This window comes from Gymnoscopelus braueri (genome assembly GCF_963280865.1).
Source record: "Gymnoscopelus braueri genome assembly, chromosome: 5".
Classification (NCBI taxonomy): Eukaryota; Metazoa; Chordata; class Actinopteri; order Myctophiformes; family Myctophidae; genus Gymnoscopelus; species Gymnoscopelus braueri.
This window is the reverse complement of record NC_137606.1, coordinates 8,457,764-8,476,246: the sequence shown is the minus strand read 5'-3', so window position 1 is coordinate 8,476,246 and position 18,483 is coordinate 8,457,764. Positions and strand designations below refer to the sequence as shown.

Sequence of the window (18,483 nt, the reverse complement as noted above, 5' to 3'; positions counted from 1 at the left end):
TTCAATTTTATTAAAGTGTCAAATCACAACAAGTTGTCTCAAGACACTTTACATGTAGAGCAGAGAGCCGACAGTCCCACCCTGAGCAAGCAATTTTGCGACAGTGGCAACGAAAAACTCCCCCTTAACTGGAAGAAACGTCAGGCAGACCCTAGGCTCTAGGGTGGGGGCCTTCTGCCGGGGGAAAGAAGAGAGAGAGGGAGAGACAGACAGAGGAGAGACAGAGAGAGATACAAAGTAGCAATAACAATAGTAGCAAATATAGTAGTGTAAGATAGTATATGATAATATAATATAGTACAACAATAATGTGTATACAGTAAATAATGGTATAAGAATGTTAAGATAATATACAGTATACTAGTGTAGTGGTATAGTGTAATGTAGTAGAAATCCACGGTCGTGCTCCATACTTCTACTGTAATTTATGGAATTTATTTTATTTATTTGTATTCATTAAATTATTTTGAAAAACATCATTGAATTTGTTTTTACTTCATGAAATACTTTACTTTTTTTTGGATAAAAACAATAAAACTGTAAAAATGTAGGAAAAAAAGCTAAAGGAATATTTACCCGTGACCCATACAAATGTGTCCGTGACACACAAATGGGTCCCGGCCCACTGGTTTAAGGGACCGTGTCCACAAAAAGCTTATTTTTTTGCGACAAGGGCTAAGCTACACATTTTTGGGGACTTCGCTCAATGATTGTGGCCATGTTTCTCCAACCCTCTGCGTAGGAAAGTGACATTGATGAGCATCCCTCCAATCCCAAAAGTTGAACTATCTTTCTGCTTGAGATGCTAAGAGCACTCTGCCCAAAAAAAACTAGAGAAACGTAGAGAGTGCTGAAACGCGATGCTCGTCGCTGGGAAGAGGAGCACTCCAGTGCTCCTTTACCACAGAAATGCATGGCAAGAAATCACTGGCAGCTCAAAACAATCTTTCTGAGGATAATGGCCCCCTAATAAAGCAATAAGCCACGTAAGGCTGTGGTTTTACAGTGATTCATAAGGGGTGTTGTTAGGCACCACATGGAACAGAGTAACGAACAGCAACCCTTAGCTCTGATAAAATCACTGTAAACCACAGCCTTGCATGGCTTATTGCTTTTATAAAACAGTTACTACACATACATGCCAAGGTTTAAATTATTTTACACAGAGCAACAAAAAGTGCAATAATATACTGATACAAATAATCATTCTTCTGCCAAGCAATGTACTTCTTCAGTGACATTTAACAGAATTGTTGCCAAGCGAACACACAGTCACGTCAAGTATTGGGGTGATTATTAACATTTATCTGTAAGAGTGACGTAATGTGGTCACAGGTGTGTTTATATACAACAGCTTTGAACGTGGCTCAGCCGATTATAATCAAGAACCTGAACTATCCATTTTGTAACACTGTTCTAAATAATGCTCATGACATATTAAACTGCATGTAATATCAGAATCAGAATCAGCTAACAAGAATATCAATCAATATAACAATATAACTATCAATATAACAAGAATAATGAACAAACTGTAGTCGTGGCTGTTTGTTGGACTAGAAGCTAGTTACCAGGCAAACAACTTGTGTTTGCCATTTTTACATTATATTATATTTACATTAATATTACTATAAAATATGAATATAGCCTCTGTTTTTATGGTGTGGCTGTGCAGGAGTCTAGTTTTTCTTTGGTAAGTGTTCATGGTGGTGTAAGCATGATAATGCACTCCCAGGTTATTTTCGTACATCGGGACACCTCAGAGTTTAATTTTTAACATGTTAGATTCATCAAAAACACCAGTCCTTGGTTCTGGTGACTCATCCTGCTCTCCTAATACGTGAGGGGGTCTTTTTTCGATTACTTTTTTCATTTATTTTATTTTATTTTTGTATTGTATAAAAAAAAAAATCCCCCCAAAATATAAAAAATAAATGAAAAGGTAATCGAAAAAACACGGTCTCCTCACGTATTAGAAGAACAATATCAGTCACCAGAACCAAGGACGGGTGTTTCCGATTAATCTAACGTGGTTAAAATGGAGTTTGAAGTTACAATGGGTTTGTATAGGAATTTTTGTATAGGATTTAAAAAAAAGTGAAATACCCCTTTAATGGACTATTTCTTTGCAAAACTGTGTATGCTAACAATAAAACACTTTTTTAGCTGTAGCTGTGTCATGAACAGTATAATGTACAGTACAGCCCATCATCACTGTACACTATCCCTTACTTAGATTAGGAGATGACAACACAGGTTCAAAACTGGAATTATGAAATTAGAAAGCATTGAGCAGCACAGCTCAAGTTCACAAGAGTTCATTCAACAGAGTCTGTCTTGCTGTCGCAGCGATTCACGGCACTTCCGCGAACAGTGTGACTGTGTGAACCCAGCGTTGTTCCTGGTTTATACCTAGCTGCGCACGGGTGTCATGCACCAAAAATAACAGATCTACAAGCTCATAACACGGCGGGCGTGTTCTGAGCTTGTAGATCTGCTATTTTTGGTGCACGACACCAGCGTGAAACTACAGTAAGTATAAATCGAACAGTTCATACAGTAGGTATGTCTCCTACCATATTTGGCAGCTTTAGCAGCAGCGTTGTATCCTCCTGTTCCCACTCCGCCTAATCCTACTCCTCCTGCTCCTCCCAGGCCTCCTGCTCCTCCCAGGCCTCCTGCTCCTCCCAGGCCTCCTGCGCCGCCCAGACCTCCTGCGCCTATAATTGAGGGAGGATAAATGTATCAGGGTTCATAACTTAACCAAGCTCAGTACTGAATGTGGCGTCAATGTGATTAATGAATCATACCATATTTAGCCGCTTTGGCCGCTGGATTATATCCTCCAGCTCCAGGAACTGCTCCTGGTACTGCGCCTGCTCCTGGAAAGTATCCAGGTATTCCAGCACCTCCTGCCACTACTCCTGCTCCTGGATAGGCTGCGCCTCCAGCCCCTGGTACTCCTGTAGAATAACCAGGTTTGTCAACAAAAGTCCGGAGAATCAACAAAATATAACATCATGTGGGCAGATTGAGAGTGAGTACATGTCTGTTATATCAATACATCTTTCTTTTTTCTTTTCCCCTTTTTCTCCAAATTAAGTTTCAATTGAATTCTAATTCCCACTTGTGTCCGGGGAGCTCAGTCGGAAGACTTCTCAGTCGGTAGAGCTCTCGCCTTTGGTCCACAAGGTCATGGGTTCGATCCCGGGCACCGCCAACTCAGCGTATGAGTAGCACGGCTGGGGTGTGGCAAGTTGTGCGATAAGTACTGGGAGCTGATGGTAGGTGTGGCGCTCCACCTCAGCAATCCATCTCCCAGGGGTCTAGCGCATTGTAACAGGGACAGACTCCCGCGTTATCGGCTGATACTGACAACAAGCCTCCCCCGACCTACTTACTTACTTACTCACTGTAGTCCCTTAAGTTGTCACTGATGAAATACGGTGAACTGTCACCTCGAGCGACCTCGCTGCAAAAAGAACGCAACATGCCGCTCAGCCGCCACTCAGCCACCAAACACGGTTGCAGCAAATGCTAGAAGACACGGCTGACAAGACACTGGAGTTTATCCGGAAACAGTGACCTTGGATGGTTCACAGCATGACGTAACGTACCCAACAGTAAATAAGAGCATCTGCTAAATCCCTAAATTGTAAATTGTAAATTGCAAATAATAAAACTACAGTATGTGTATCGCCCCCTGCATTCATCGTTGGCCAAGGTTCTCCAACCTTGGGCACGCCTGCATCAGCCCTCACCATACGCTGGCCTTCGGTTGGAGAACCCCGGCCATTGACGATGAATGTCCGCGTGATCATCTATATTTACATGCTTAAAAGCTGTATTGTCTCACCATATTTAGCTGCCTTTGCACCAGCTCCGTAACCTGTAGTAAAATTAAAAAAATTAATACAATTCAGGCAATGAGTGTATAGCACTGCGTTTTCCTGCAGCCACCAAGATTTGTTCAAACATAAATTGTCTGTCGGGTGGAAACCTCATATGTCCTGTTACTTTTCAGGATTCAAATGAAAAAATAACAAAAGTAGCAGATCTTCAAGCTGAAAACGCGCCGTTCGCGCCACGTTTCGAGCTTGTATATCTGCTACTTTTGATGCTTTTGTGTGATGCTGTAGGATGATAAAAAAAAATTTAAAAGCTAAAGTATGGAGATAAGAGGTTTCTGCCCGACAGCAATGAAATAATTGGTATATTGCTAATAAGATTTGGTTTGTACCTCCTGGCACTTGCCCTGGATAAGTTCCTGGGCGCACACCGCCAGGCACACCCCCATATCCACCGCCAACACCCCCAGGCACACCCCCATATCCACCGCCAACACCCCCAGGCACACCCCCATATCCACCGCCAACACCCCCAACTCCTCCAGGCACACCCCCATATCCACCCCCAGCTCCTCCAGGCACACCCCCATATCCTCCGCCAACTCCACCGGGAACACCCCCAACTCCACCGGGAACACCCCCAACTCCGCCCACTCCACCCACACCCCCAAGACCAGCACCTATAGGAATGAAAGAGCACAGCCTTTAAAACACAGACGGCTCTGATGTTCTACGATTCAATGAAATGAAATGAAATACTTGAAATACTTTGTGTTGACCAGCAGTTATTGTTTGATGTTATGCGTTTACCATATTTGGCAGCTTTAGCCTGCGCCAGAGCCTGAGCCTGGCCGGGTGAGAGACCCCCTGGACCCACCCCTACAGAAAGTGAAACATTAGCATAATTAGCAATAGCAATTAGTCTCTGTCGGGTTACTTTCAGGATTCAAAAAAAAAAATAGCAAAAGTAGCAGATCTACAAGCTCAAAGCACATCACGAGCAAGGGGCAGTGGAATTGAAGCTCACTTCCGGGTTCTCGTTCAGCCTGCTGTTCCTATTAATGGCCCAGCAGATGTCGCTATTTCACCTTTTCTGGTCGCAATACATTATAATCTCAATATAAAGTCAATGAGGTTTTGGGACAAACTCTACACTTGATTTTACTACTGGTTCTACCGAGTGAGGACCCGCCCACGCTGCGGTTGCAGCCAATAGCATTCATTTCCGTTAGCATTTCGAACAGGATATATAGAAAGATATTGATCACTGAAAAATGGGCTTCATTTACGGTCTGTAGAAACCAACGGCGTCACATTGTCCATTAATTTTTACGGTCTATGGTCGCGAGCTTATATCTGCTACTTTTGAGTGACGCTGTAGTATGATCAAGTAGGGCGTTCATTTGCGAAAAAACAAAAAGTTAGAATATGTAGTTACTGTCGGAGGTGTCTGCCCGACAGCAACGATGACTATGTTTGTGGATAATTCTGGTAGGTTTTCCCCCCTTCTGGTGATATTCTGGTGTAAAATAAATACCCACCAGTTCCAATGGGATATCCAGGCTTCCCAGGCTTAGACCCAGCACCACCTAACCCCCCTGGGAGCCCAGCGGCAGCACCACCACCACCGAAGCCCCCGTAACCTGAAATATACATCAACAACATTAAAAGAACACTTATATCTATCTCACATTCTTAACATTAATGTGGTTTGAGAAAAAACTAATCTAAGAAACAAGACAAGAGTAACAAGTAACCAAGATCTGCATTGTAAACTAGCATCAAGAAGGACAAGGAGAGAGAAGTGCTAGGGGGTCAGGTGGAGTCTTCAGATTAACGGAAAAATTGGGAGTGAGTTTGCAGTTCTGACTATAATAGGGAGTTTGTCTGGGACGTGTGGAATGTTGTCTTGGGTGTTTTAGGAAAAGCTTGGACAGCATTCCTGTGTACCTGTGATCTAAGTGAGTGGGACGGGTTTGTGGGTGCCAGGCCTTTGATTGCCTTGTAGGCCAGCATCAGTGTTTTGGACTGGGCGCGGAAAAGGGGGGAGACGTGAACAACATTTTGGGTGGTTGAAGACTGGGCTGGCTGCGATATTCTGGATCATTTGAGGCATTCTTTTCATCATATAATTGGTCTTCACTAATCCTCAAGATGGCACCATTTCTGTCTACTCGCTCGGTGGGCTGCGGACAGTTCAGAAATCTGCCTACCAATGATATAACTGGTGGGGATTCCGAACTAATGGAAACTACAGTCTTTCTTTCTCTTCCTGGAAATCTAGAAGTCACTTTTCTTGTGACACAAAAAAGTGGAGGTACTTATGTGGCCCACTGGCCTACTGACAAGAAATTTGACGCCGAGCGGTTTGCGAAATTACCTCAGGACACACAGACAGACACAGTGACAGACCCTCTTATAGATGGCTAGAATCCTGCAGCGCCATGCAATAATGAAAGCTTTCAATCTTGCTTGAATTTATCACTGATGTCATCGGTAGGCACATTTTGGAACCATCCAGTCCCCACCTCTGAGACACAGAGCGTGTAGACACAAATGCGAGGAACCATATATTGAACTAGAAAAACGTGCTCCTCGGAGCACAGGTCTCTGCCAGGTCAGGTAGGTTATTGTGGGCCAGCAATGTTCTGAATTCGCCAATCAGGATGGGATATGAAAAATCGCGAGACTTCCGGGTGCTATTAGGGTAGACGCGAGACGAGATTTCAAACGTGATTTCAGCAAAAGCTACTTTGACAACACTACGGTGGCTCTCGTGTGACAATAATACCGCAGTGACTTCCCTAAGGTCCTACGCGACCCATATATACTATAAAAAAGTATTTTCGAGCGATATAAATTAGCGGATTACACCACGGCCTGTATACTCCCGTTTCACAACTGCGGTGGGGGTCCGTCAAAATGGACAACATCGTTCGTTATGAATTTGGGCTCCTGGACCACTCTCATGGGGAGTTAACAACCTCAAATAACGGTAAGAAAAAGCCTGGGGCGCTGTACTTGGACCGCTTTATTACCTCTGCACCAACAAATCTCTTCAGCAAAAATAGCTGATCTATAAGGTAAGATCTGCTAATGTTCCCCCCAGAATATGGATGCTGGGGTTCATGTGGTTAAGCCATGCATCTCTACTAATGATCATATTGTAAACACAAAGGTAAAGGTGGGAAAGGGTTTCTATACCGAAGGGAAGTTTTCCACCGCCAGGCTTTTGTCCATAGGCTCCTGTAGGGGAAGTGATGAAACAGAATCATTAACAGGCCAAATCATCCATAAATGCATGTTATTTTTTAAACAAGTCATATCATAACATGACTATTAGCGCAGACTAATAGGCAACAATTATCTGGCACACTGTCCATATATTTCAGTTACAATAATTGCTTTGATGGACATCAATTTAAGTTGATTACCCGATTGCTCAAAAGCTAATTTCCGGGCCAGAATTCTTTCAGACATGATGAAACCACATAATTGTACACAATTACATTCAGCCGTAAATGTTAACACATTAAAGCGTTTAGTGAGTTCAAATAAGGGCCATGATTTGAGCCAAGTAGGTCTTTGCTAGAGCAGGATTAGTTTGTAGCGTTTGAGAGTGCTTGAATTTGCTGCACATCAAATTAACCAATTTAGACCTGAGGCCGATTCTAAAAACACCTTCTAAATTCTAAAGTTTTCTGAAAAACTAATATTTATTCAAAAATTACAACAAATGTATGTTGCTATATACTGTACATAGCAACAAAAGAACCCCAAAAGGGGTTCCCGTCCTGAAAGCTATAGTTACAAATAGGGGTTCCTAAAGTATGTAATGTGTTCTTCCTTTCTTAGTTTGCAAAGATCCAAATAATCTTTTATGTTTATTATGTATGTTTGGATGTTCCACACATCAAACAGTCATGATTATCTGAGAATATTGGAAGTATTAACATAAATGTTTGCTACAGTATAAGAAGGCAGGCCTTTATAAACCCTGCAGGGAGAATTCAGTTTCAGCTTCACCCAGCTGATGGCTGCTCAGATGGTCATGATAAGCGCTGTTAGAGGTTTAATATTTGTCTTACTCAGAGACCCTTCAACGCATATACGTGTACCTGGTGGGCAGGGAGGCCATCAGGTGACCTTCTGATAACCAGACACCCTCTAGTCTCTATCCACTCAGCTATGGACGCCAAAAAGAGCACCAAAGCTTAATTTATCCTCCAGCGCACGATAGTGTCACTCACCGAAAAGAAGAGATCTTCAAGCGAACAACGCTTAGTATTGCGATGTGTTGTTAGCTTGAGGATATGTTCTTTTAAGGATGTAGTATCCAATGGCACTCTTCCCTGCGAGAACCACATGTATTTCTATGATACTGTATTGATCAATAAATGGAAGATTCTGTTTTCGCTGGTCATCCAGCGAGCCAGGAGAGTGAACCTGATAATTATTGCTATATTTATTATTATTATTACTACTACTAATGGTAAATGTGGCACCATGAAGGGAGAAGGTGTCATGGGAAGCTTATTACATAAAAGTAGAAATCAAAGGTTTAGTAGCAAACTACTGTCTAAATGTTCTACAAAGCAGCCCAATGGAGACATTGTTCTGATTTTGAGGCCATCCTGAAATGGATGAGGAAAATGAAATGGACAAATCTGCTTGTCCTTTCTGCTGGGAGCCCCAAAAAGAGACCTCTCTCTCTTCCTTTGCGATAAGAGTCCATTTATAAACCCACCATACATAACCTTAGGGAGATACCCAAAGAATCGCCCATTGGTGAAGCCATAAGGATGGTAAGACACTGTGTGCACTGCAGGGAAAAGAGCTGTCACCTTCAACATCAGTGAACAGGTGAAACTAAATTCAATATTGTCACCATATTGGTCCAGGCAACTAGCCATAAATCCACTGTAGTAAATATGCCTTGTATATTATATAAAGTATCAGGAGACAAAAACTTTTTTTGTTTCATAACTATTACAGTTACGTATGTTAACTGTTATATTACGTTTTTCTGTATGAAAACCCACATTTGTAATCGAACGTATCCTCTATCATAACTACATGTATGCCATGTGTAACAAACAAACCGACATGAACCACGGTTGAAAATTCTGCGAGTTATGATGTTTTTAATTGTGCATAGACCTCCTCAATAGACATACTGTACACGCACTAAAGGGCAGGGCTTGCCTGGACCGATATGGTGGCTGTGTACACATCGCTACAGAAACAGCAGCGGGCCAATGCGGCATCTACGTGTATCTGGAAACAAACAATGGACTGTGGTTGACTAGAGATGGTTCTTATACTGTACCTTGTAGCTTAGGTGATTTCAGTGGATATCCATGAAACACTCCTGGTTGCATTGAACCACCATATCCTCCACGGCCTCCTGCATTACAAATGCATCATGGAATCACTGCATTTCAGTCCTGCAGTTAACCACTTAAAACTCTATATACTTCATTGATACTATACTGCACCTGCTCTCTCCCCCCTCCCCCCTCCCCCTACCCCAAATAGCCAATCTACAAGCTCGCGTTGTGAGCTTGTAGATCAGCTATTTTGCAGAATGTTCGCCCCAGAATACGGACGTGTTGTGGTTATGTGCCCGCCAAAAAAAAATACAATAATACTAATGATGACGTACCCAGCAGCCTTTATGTGCCATGGTTGACAGGGTGATAAAATCACTGAACTGTCACCCCGAGCGACCACGCTGCTTAAAGGCCAGCGACAAGTCTCGACTGACACGTTGCACTATGTGTCTCTCAACGTTCTGAGTTTTGAGCATTCGTACTGACTGCGACTCGCCGACACGACAGCGTTGCCACAAAACATAAACATGGAAGTGGATGTAGGCCCATGCATCTTCCCGACCAATCAGGGTTACTCTACATTTTATGAAGACGTCTGCAATTTTCTTTCATTACGCAACACCATTTTGAGATGTCACTGTCGTCGGTCAATACTTCACGCTTCATGTTTAATCCGGTGAACTCACCGGACACGGACAAAACTCAGCGGCCTAACACAGAGCTTTTGTAAAGACAACTTACAGCCAAAGGAGACACTAGAGTTCATCCAGGTTCAAATTAACCAAAAACACGTAGTGGAAAACAGCGACCTTTGTTTGCTTCACAGAGTGGTTGTGTAACGCAGAGGTCGGCCTGTTGGATGCCGGGTCAAATTTATGGCTGAGGAGATACTGGAGTTTATCCAGGTGCAAAACACACACAGAGTGTAAAACAGTAACCTCTTGGTGTTTCACAAAACACGATATTACTTTTCCCAGGAATGGCTGCTGGGGAAGACTTGCTGTGTTGTCAACCAACTGGCTGCCTCCCCACCCCTAGCGGGGGTCCACCATTCAGTTCAGCAGGAGCAGTTCCTCCATGACAGTATTCTATTTATTCAATTAACCACTTAAAGCTGCACTATGTAACTTTCCTCTTCTACCCCGGATTAGAACCCGGTTTCCTGCACAAGTGATGACATTTTTACCATTGAGCTAATTCAGCTGCTTGCTATGGGGATAAATTAAATCTTGACCATCAGGTCAAAAATTTGTGTCAGATCCTGTGTCTAGGTGAGACATGACCTGTTTTATCTTTAAATATTTGTATATATACGCCTATAATGACATGCATCCAAAATGTTGTATATTGTTTGTTTGTGTTGCACAAATAAAGTTATGGGTGTGTGATAAAACAAAATAAATGTCAGGCATTCATCGGCATCCAACCTTGATCAATGACAAAATGCCCAGGTGATAATCTATATCGTCTCTGTCGGGTGGAAACCTCATATGTCCAAAACTGTTATACTTTTCAGGATTCAAATTCAACATTTTAATCCTTTGCGCTGCTTAATTTACGAAAAAAACACAAAAGGTTAGAATATGGAGATAAGAGGTTTGTGTCCGGCAGCAACAATATGTATTCTTATACAACAGTAATCATCCATACACCTACCTGCACCTGGTCCTCCCTGTCCTCCCTGTCCTCCCTGCCCCCCGCCTGGTACTGTGTAACGCACGCACACACACACACACACACACACACACACACACACACACACACACACACACACACACACACACACACACACACACACACACACACACACACACACACACACACACACACACACACACACACACACACACACACGACATCATGAGATCACAGCTTTCAGTGCAAACAAAAGAACCATAACAGTTGCAACCAACATTCTCATATTGTATAAGCTTCAAACAGACCACTGCAGCTTATATTAATGTAATAATAATACTAATAATATTGATGATGAAGAAAAAGTGATGCAAAAAAGGGAACACAGAATTATAAGAGGATGCTAGTAAAAAACACTAACACAAAATTCAACATATAAAATTAAACAGGTATAAGAAGAGCTAATGTCAAATTCAACAGATCAGAAAAAGGGAGATACTAAAACATAGAAAGAGTGGTTTACAGGAAGGCTTTTCTGAACATGAACATTTTCAGAAGGGATTTAAAGGATAAGATAGTGTCAGCTTGCCAAATTGACTCGGGTAAGGGCATTCTAGAGTTTAGGAGCTTGGACAGCAAATGTCCTTTGTTACAAGGTGAGTTCTCACCTGAGGACCTTAGTGTGACCTTAATGTTTTTACATCGTCACCTTGAGCTAGAGTCATGTCAAACTAACTAGGCTAACTGATCAGGTATGGAGGATCTTAAAACAGGGTTAAGGACTACAAAAGCCCTGAATGACCACACGTCCTGTTACTGAACGTAGCTAAATCACTTTGTACTCCAATTTTATTAATTTTTTACATTTGTTTTTAAGTTTCTTTGTATATTAACTTTCATGTTGTTTGTGCATGCTGCTGTCTTGGTCAGAACTCCCTTGTAAAAGAAGACTTTGAATCTCAGTGGGACTACTTCTGGTAAAATAAAGGTGAGGAAAAAACTAAAACAAAGAACAAAACATAGAACCAAAATACCAAGACAAAATGAGCCTAAATCACTTTATGGAACTTACAGGATTTAGGATTGAGGCCGTTACCGATGGCAACCCCAGGAAGAACCCCGCGTCCACCGAACCCTGGAGTGAAAAACATGAAACGCACACAGCTGCTGTTCAACTGACAGTACCAAGACAGACTGACAAGCAGCCGTTACTTAAACCAATGGACTGTGATATGAACTGAACAGTTACTTAAACCAATGTGATCTGAACTGAACTGAACAGTGGATGACACACACACCTTGTCCTGGAACTACACCACCTTGATAGAGTCCAGGAAGGCCTACACCTGTAAGAACCAAGGTAGAGGACACAGTTGTGTTTACAGTGACGTGATAGTGCTTCAGAGTCTGATTATTACTTAGTTACTACACAAACCTGGCACTCCTTTTGCAGTCTGATTATTTCTTAGTCACTACACAAACCTGGGACTCCTTTTGCAGCTTTCTTTGCAGCAGCGGCGGCCGCGGCAGCTCCACCCAAAACGCCGGTCTGAGGAATGACGGGTACTGGAAACAAGGAAGTGTCATTTATTTAACTCACCCAAGTTGGCATGATGTGTTTTTAAAAGCAATATGTAAGTTTTATGTCTGTTGTCTCCCTCTCCCGACAGAGAGAGGTAATTGTAAAGATAATCTTAACTACAGTTAAAGATGGCGGTGCATCGAGGGTCCAACCCGGTGTCTGCTTCAAACTTTATTAACATTGCCAACCAGTACAGTAGTTGTCCTACCAGACACCAGGGTCTAAATGTCTCAATGGAAGAATACGGAGACCACCTCCAACCACTGCAGATATAATGGTTATATTGTATTACCTCTACCATACAGATTGGGCACAATAACATTATACGGTCTCTGTAGGGGGGAAAACTCATACACTATGTCCAAAACTGTTACTTTCCAGGATTAAAATAAAAAAATAGCAAAGTAGCACATCTACAAGCTCAAACCGCTTTGCTTCGCACGCGTTTCGAGCCTGTACACAAAAAGTTAGAATATAAGAGATAAGAGGTTTCTGCCCGACAGCAACTATATTCATTGCAATAAATCCTGGATTGAAGCTTTAATGTGTGTGTGTGTGTGTGTGTGTGTGTGTGTGTGTGTGTGTGTGTGTGTCTTGCCTCCAGCAGGTAGTGCAGCTCCGGTCCCTGCACCACCAGGTCCACCCCCTGCTCCCAGCACCGTACCCCCGGTGCCGACACCTGCATGACAATTGCCGACAATTGCTCCTCACTAATGCTCATTGTAATATGGCACCATTTGTGTCTATTCACTCTGTGTCTCAGAGGAGGGCTGTGGACAGTTCAGAAACCTGCCTGCCAGTGATATTCATCGATGGGGAATCCAGGCAAATTCTATTCCTGGAAAGTTAGCATGCTATAATGGAAGCCATTGTTCTCGCGTTAATACAAATCTAAATAAAAAATGTCTTGTTTCTTGTTTGAAAAAATAAATATGCCTAACGATGATGTCACTGGTGGGTGGGTTTCTAAAGTGTCCACAGTCCTCCTATGAGACACAGGCCGAGTAGGAAAAATGTTTACCCTTTTATCATGAATATTAGTGAGGACCAATTATATGAAGATAGGTTGAAAATGGGTGAAGTTTTTTATTGTTTATGCTTATTATTATTGTTGCTACAATGTCAGCGGAACCGGAACAAAAAGAAGTGTACTCTAATGTACTTGTACGCAAGATGCAAGAACGGAAAACTTTAATCTTGACTCAAAATGCGTTGTCTTACGCAGGGTGGCTGTGATTTTCCAGCGCAGAGAGAGCGAGGTCGAGAATGTCATGTCAGATTTTCACATTAACTCTCACTACAGATCAATACCTGACCTGATCAGTCTTGACCATAGGTCGTAATCATAATAATCATCATAATCTCAATCATAATCACAATCATAATCATAACGTATGATTTGGAACAAAAAATAAAATGTATTGATTGATTGATTGATTGATTAATTGATTGATGGAGTTGACCTTAAATTGTCTTTTTCAGATATCTGTCATGTGTGTACAAATACAGTACACACTCACATTCCCCATGCCTAGAATGCTATCCAATAATCACAAGTCTCATGAAATAATTAACTGTCAATAATAACGCACGGCATCTGTACAACCGAGTACACCTGAAGTATCCACACGCCACTAGAGGGCTCTATGCCACTGTAAAAGACCAACACAAAGGTTATGGCCCGTGTTGACTCGCCAGAGCAGTGCCAGATCACTCAGACTGACCAGCGGTACGAGGCCAGGCCTGTCATCATCCCCCCCTGATCAAAAGCAACGTGGCCCACTATTAATCACACGAGGAGCTAGGGCCAGTAGACATGGCATTAACCTTAACCTCATCAAATGCTTCACTTCTTTGGCTAACCACCGCACAGGAAATAGGCTGTCAGTCTCACTCTCGCTAGGAGAGCTTGGCAGCCGGATGAAACACATTCATTAATTTGTTTAACCTTCACTTTCTATCGTAAGTCCCATTCTTTTTGCTGAAACAGACACTGCGCACTGCCTTTAAATATGTGGCCTGGGAGAGCTGGTCGATGGGTGTGTGTGGGGGGGAATGTTTGGCAATAGAATGGAGAGTGCTATGTCTTTATCTGTGTGGGGTTTTTCGTTCGTCAATGGAATGGGTTGTTCTTTTGAACATCTTGAAAAGAGTAAAAGATAGAGGCTTTGAGATTGCACAAGAATGGTCTCATTTTGGAGAGTGAATTCTCACCATTTGCCAGGCCATACTTAAGTGCAACGTCACGCTCTTTTCCACGCTGCGTACGTTGCTGCCACGATGGACTTTGTGATTAATCAACCCGCCTAATCTAAGATAAATCATGTTCACATACTCTAGTATACGCTTTGATGGCCCTTTGATGGATATTACTCAGGCTACCCGAGGCTCGCAGGTACATGATGAAAATATGAATCTATTTGCCAAGTAACTGCTGTTCTTCATGCCGACATTGATGCGAGACATTCATTCTTGGCCTCCTCATAAACTTCAACCAACCATACAGATGTACATTATAAATGGCTTAGAAGGCTTAGCGTCAGACTCAGCACCCTGTTCCACCCTGTCAACATACTGACAGTGAGCTTTAGTGAACAGAACAAACATCATGGCCCCATGAATGATTTAGCACACAGCTACTCCTGCTCACAGTCAAAATAATTAACCCACATAATAGAATAATTGGGTAAAAACTCCATATTTGGGCAATATTTGAGAGTAAATATACATACATCTACACATACAGTACTTAAGAAGAATTGCAAATATGGAATGGGCACCCTAGGAGTCAATATTGTAGATTATCCCCGGGTATTCATCATAGTGTAAGTATATCGTCTCTGTCGGGTGGAAACCTCATTCTGTACAGTATGTCCAAAACCAAAAAGAATTAAAAAAAAATATGGAGATAAGTGGTTTCTGCCCGACAGCAACGATATCCACCAGAGGCCCGGCGTACACTAACACAAACATGTCTTCACTCATATATGACGTTATGAGTATTGTTTCATTCATTTGTGGAGTACATTTGCATACTTGTAGTGACTAGACTTTTTTTTCTTTGCTCTTCCTCATGGACCTACTTTTTATTTATACCAGTGTCAGTCTACCTTATGTGGATTATGCGGCCAACACGTGCTGACATTTTCCACCTGAATCCCATGTCTTTTTGTGTTTTTTTTCTAGCACCTTAACTAACGACCATAAGTATAATCATGCACAGTATACATCTGCTGCTATGCTCATGCACCTTATATCTTATTTCAGGTACCATGTGTAAATACAGTATGTAGATAATTTGTTATTTGTTTTGAGTTTTTTCTTGTTTGATCTCCTTTCCCCCCTTGCCCCCCTCTCCTCTCCTTCTTCCCTTTCTTTCTTCTATCTTTCTTCTATCTGGAAATAACGATACGATTGGAACTACAGTATGCATGAAAACGAATTTCACCCACTTTTTTACTCTGTAAATCTGTGATGTGACAATAAAGCTGATTACTCACCAAGACCTGGCTGAAGTCCACCTCCTGGCACACCATAACCATATCCTGAGGGAGGCAAAAATCACTAGTAATATGCAGCAGGACATGCATATGTTGCCTATATTATGACATGTCGGGTCTTATTTGAATCAATTTATTTAGCGTCAACAGCACCTCAAGCCCAAACTAAATTATTACCGTTTAAGCTAGAAAACAAAACAAATATCTTCGGTTTACCCCATAACAGAAAATATACAAGTACAAAATTGCCACCACAAAAGTTGAATTTAATCTGTTTTGAAATCCTAACAATGAATGGCCTGGTATAGTTTACTATGCTCCACGGTCCTGGACTCAGCCCCAGAAAGACATTAAAGTTTACTTCAGATGTTAAAACACTGAGGTCTGCAGCTGCTTTACTGTACTTGAGTTTGTGGAAATGTAGTAATTTGTGTTTTTGATTAGTTTTGTATTGTATTTCATGTTGTAATCTGTGCTTATTGCTTCCTGGGACCAGAGCTGCCTTGTTAAAGACACAATCTTCTCAATGGGACTGGTTTAACAACAATGGGTCAGGATCCATTTGTGGGTCGTGGACCCATTTTTAGGGGTCGAGAGTAAAAAAATAATATTTGTTTTCGGTTCCTGCATAAAATTAAATTTCAAAAGATCAAAAATTTCAAAAGATCCTCCACAAAAAATTATAAACATTTTAAACAAAAAAAATCGAAACTTTTCCAATATAATTTCATTTAAAAAAATCTACGAAATTCCATAGATTTAAAGTTGTGAAAATAGTCGATCTACAAGTTCACAACACGTCTCGATGCGACACCTTGTGAACTTGTACTGTAGATCAGCTATTTTCACTAGTTTGAGTCCCAGGGAGACATAAAATGTATATTTTGGGTCTCGAACCAAAACGTTTGGGAACCAGTAACATACCTGATTTAGCAGGCTTCTGTCCAGCTCCAGCCCCAACTCCAGCTCCAGCTCCAGGGAAGAAGCCACCAGCACCTCCACCATATCCTCGGTATGGATTGTAAGCACCTTCATGAGAGGAGGGAAGGCACTGGTATCTCTAATGCTTCTAAAGGTTTCTAATGGGTCTGAGACCAGGCTTTTACAATTTATAATTTACAATGTAGGCATTTAGCAGACACTCTTAATCCAGAGCGATTTACAGTAAGCAAGGTAAACACGAGGTAATACATCAAATGCATAGAGATAGTAAACTAGGATCACAGCCTGGTAAACCATGAACCTATCATCAGTCTAAACAGTATAATATATTTATAAAAGAAAAGAAAATCTGTACATTGAAGCTATACAAACTGTATGCCAGGTCTACAAATGAACCTGGCATCTGTCTACATAACATGCTATCTAAATTACATTTGATCCTTTGTATAAGCCTGCATGGTCGTCAAAGCTATGGCAAGTGCTAGGGAAGTGCTACAGGCTTTTCTCATGTTTCCAATTTCGGACAAACATAAAATGTTTGCCCCCTTTTTAAGGCGCTCCCAACCAAAGGTTAGTGGTGGAAATTAAATGAATTCATTTCAAAAGGTAAATGCCAAATGTAAATACATATCAAAAGACATTTACGCATATACAAAAAGATAATATGTTAACGCAGGTATAAACAAGAAGTGAGGAGCCTTAAATTCCAATCCGAGCAACGTATTATAGATGATCACATTTCTCCTATGCTAAAGGCTGCTGCAAGCCAGAGACTCCAGTAGGTGGAGATATTAGCTGATAGACGTTGAGTAACCAGCCTGCATTTCATACAGCAAGCTGGCACATTGTGACACATTGAGCATCTAAAAACGTATCTGCACTATCATTCATTTGCAGGGACTGGAAGAAAAATAACTGCAAGTTAAGGTAAAACTGATATTAAACATAATATAAAAGATAGATTGTGAATGTCTGGTGAATTCTGTCCGTAGTTGGAAACAGTGATTGGTCTCTGGGAGGGTTGGATGACATCACACTGTAAACTAGACCCTGCATCGTACGTATGTCGGTGGCACTAACCTCCGGCTCCGGCTCCGGCTCCGGCTCCAGCTCCGGCTCCGTAACCACCTCCGGCTCCGTAACCACCTCCGGCTCCGTAACCACCTCCGGCTCCGTATCCAGGCTTAATTTTCCCAGCTCCTAGACCACCTGTCCCGAGTCCACCTGCCCCGAGTCCACCGGCCCCATATCCACCGGCCCCATATCCACCGGCCCCTAGACCACCGGCCCCATATCCACCAGCACCGAGACCACCTGCTCCCAAATTCCCATAGCCTGGATGGAGAATGAAAGAGGGAGACATAATAAACGAGAGATAGAGTCTTTATTACATATCTGTCGGGCAGAAACCATGTTCCATATTCTAACATTTTGTATTCTTATCGTAAATGAACGCCCTACTTGATCACGCTACAGCATCACACAAAAGCATAAAAAGTAGCAGATCTACAAGCTCGAAACGCAGCGCCGCAGCGCAAAACGCAGCGCAAAACGCAGCGCGAAGCGACGCGTTTTGAGCTTGTAGATCTGCTACTTTTTATGCTTTTGAATTTGAATCCTGTTCAAAGTTTTGGACATATGAG

At 42.0% G+C, this 18,483-nt stretch overlaps 1 protein-coding gene across 1 annotated transcript in view; it reads right to left on the bottom strand.

Annotated features, from left to right (window-relative positions):
• The window catches only part of elna (elastin a), a 115,854-nt gene that overhangs the window by 43,178 nt on the left and 54,193 nt on the right, over positions 1-18,483 (bottom strand). Inside the window, exons 6-20 of the mRNA XM_080428676.1 lie at positions 17,921-18,175; positions 16,823-16,927; positions 15,899-15,943; positions 12,997-13,077; positions 12,299-12,382; positions 12,115-12,162; positions 11,889-11,951; positions 10,838-10,888; positions 9,178-9,255; positions 7,053-7,094; positions 5,390-5,491; positions 4,659-4,727; positions 3,857-3,889; positions 2,811-2,963; positions 2,577-2,720 (exon numbers count right to left, since the gene is read on the bottom strand). Of these exons, the coding sequence (XP_080284802.1) occupies positions 2,577-2,720; positions 2,811-2,963; positions 3,857-3,889; positions 4,659-4,727; positions 5,390-5,491; positions 7,053-7,094; positions 9,178-9,255; positions 10,838-10,888; positions 11,889-11,951; positions 12,115-12,162; positions 12,299-12,382; positions 12,997-13,077; positions 15,899-15,943; positions 16,823-16,927; positions 17,921-18,175 (1,353 nt within the window). The remainder of the gene's footprint in view (positions 1-2,576; positions 2,721-2,810; positions 2,964-3,856; positions 3,890-4,658; positions 4,728-5,389; positions 5,492-7,052; positions 7,095-9,177; positions 9,256-10,837; positions 10,889-11,888; positions 11,952-12,114; positions 12,163-12,298; positions 12,383-12,996; positions 13,078-15,898; positions 15,944-16,822; positions 16,928-17,920; positions 18,176-18,483) is intronic.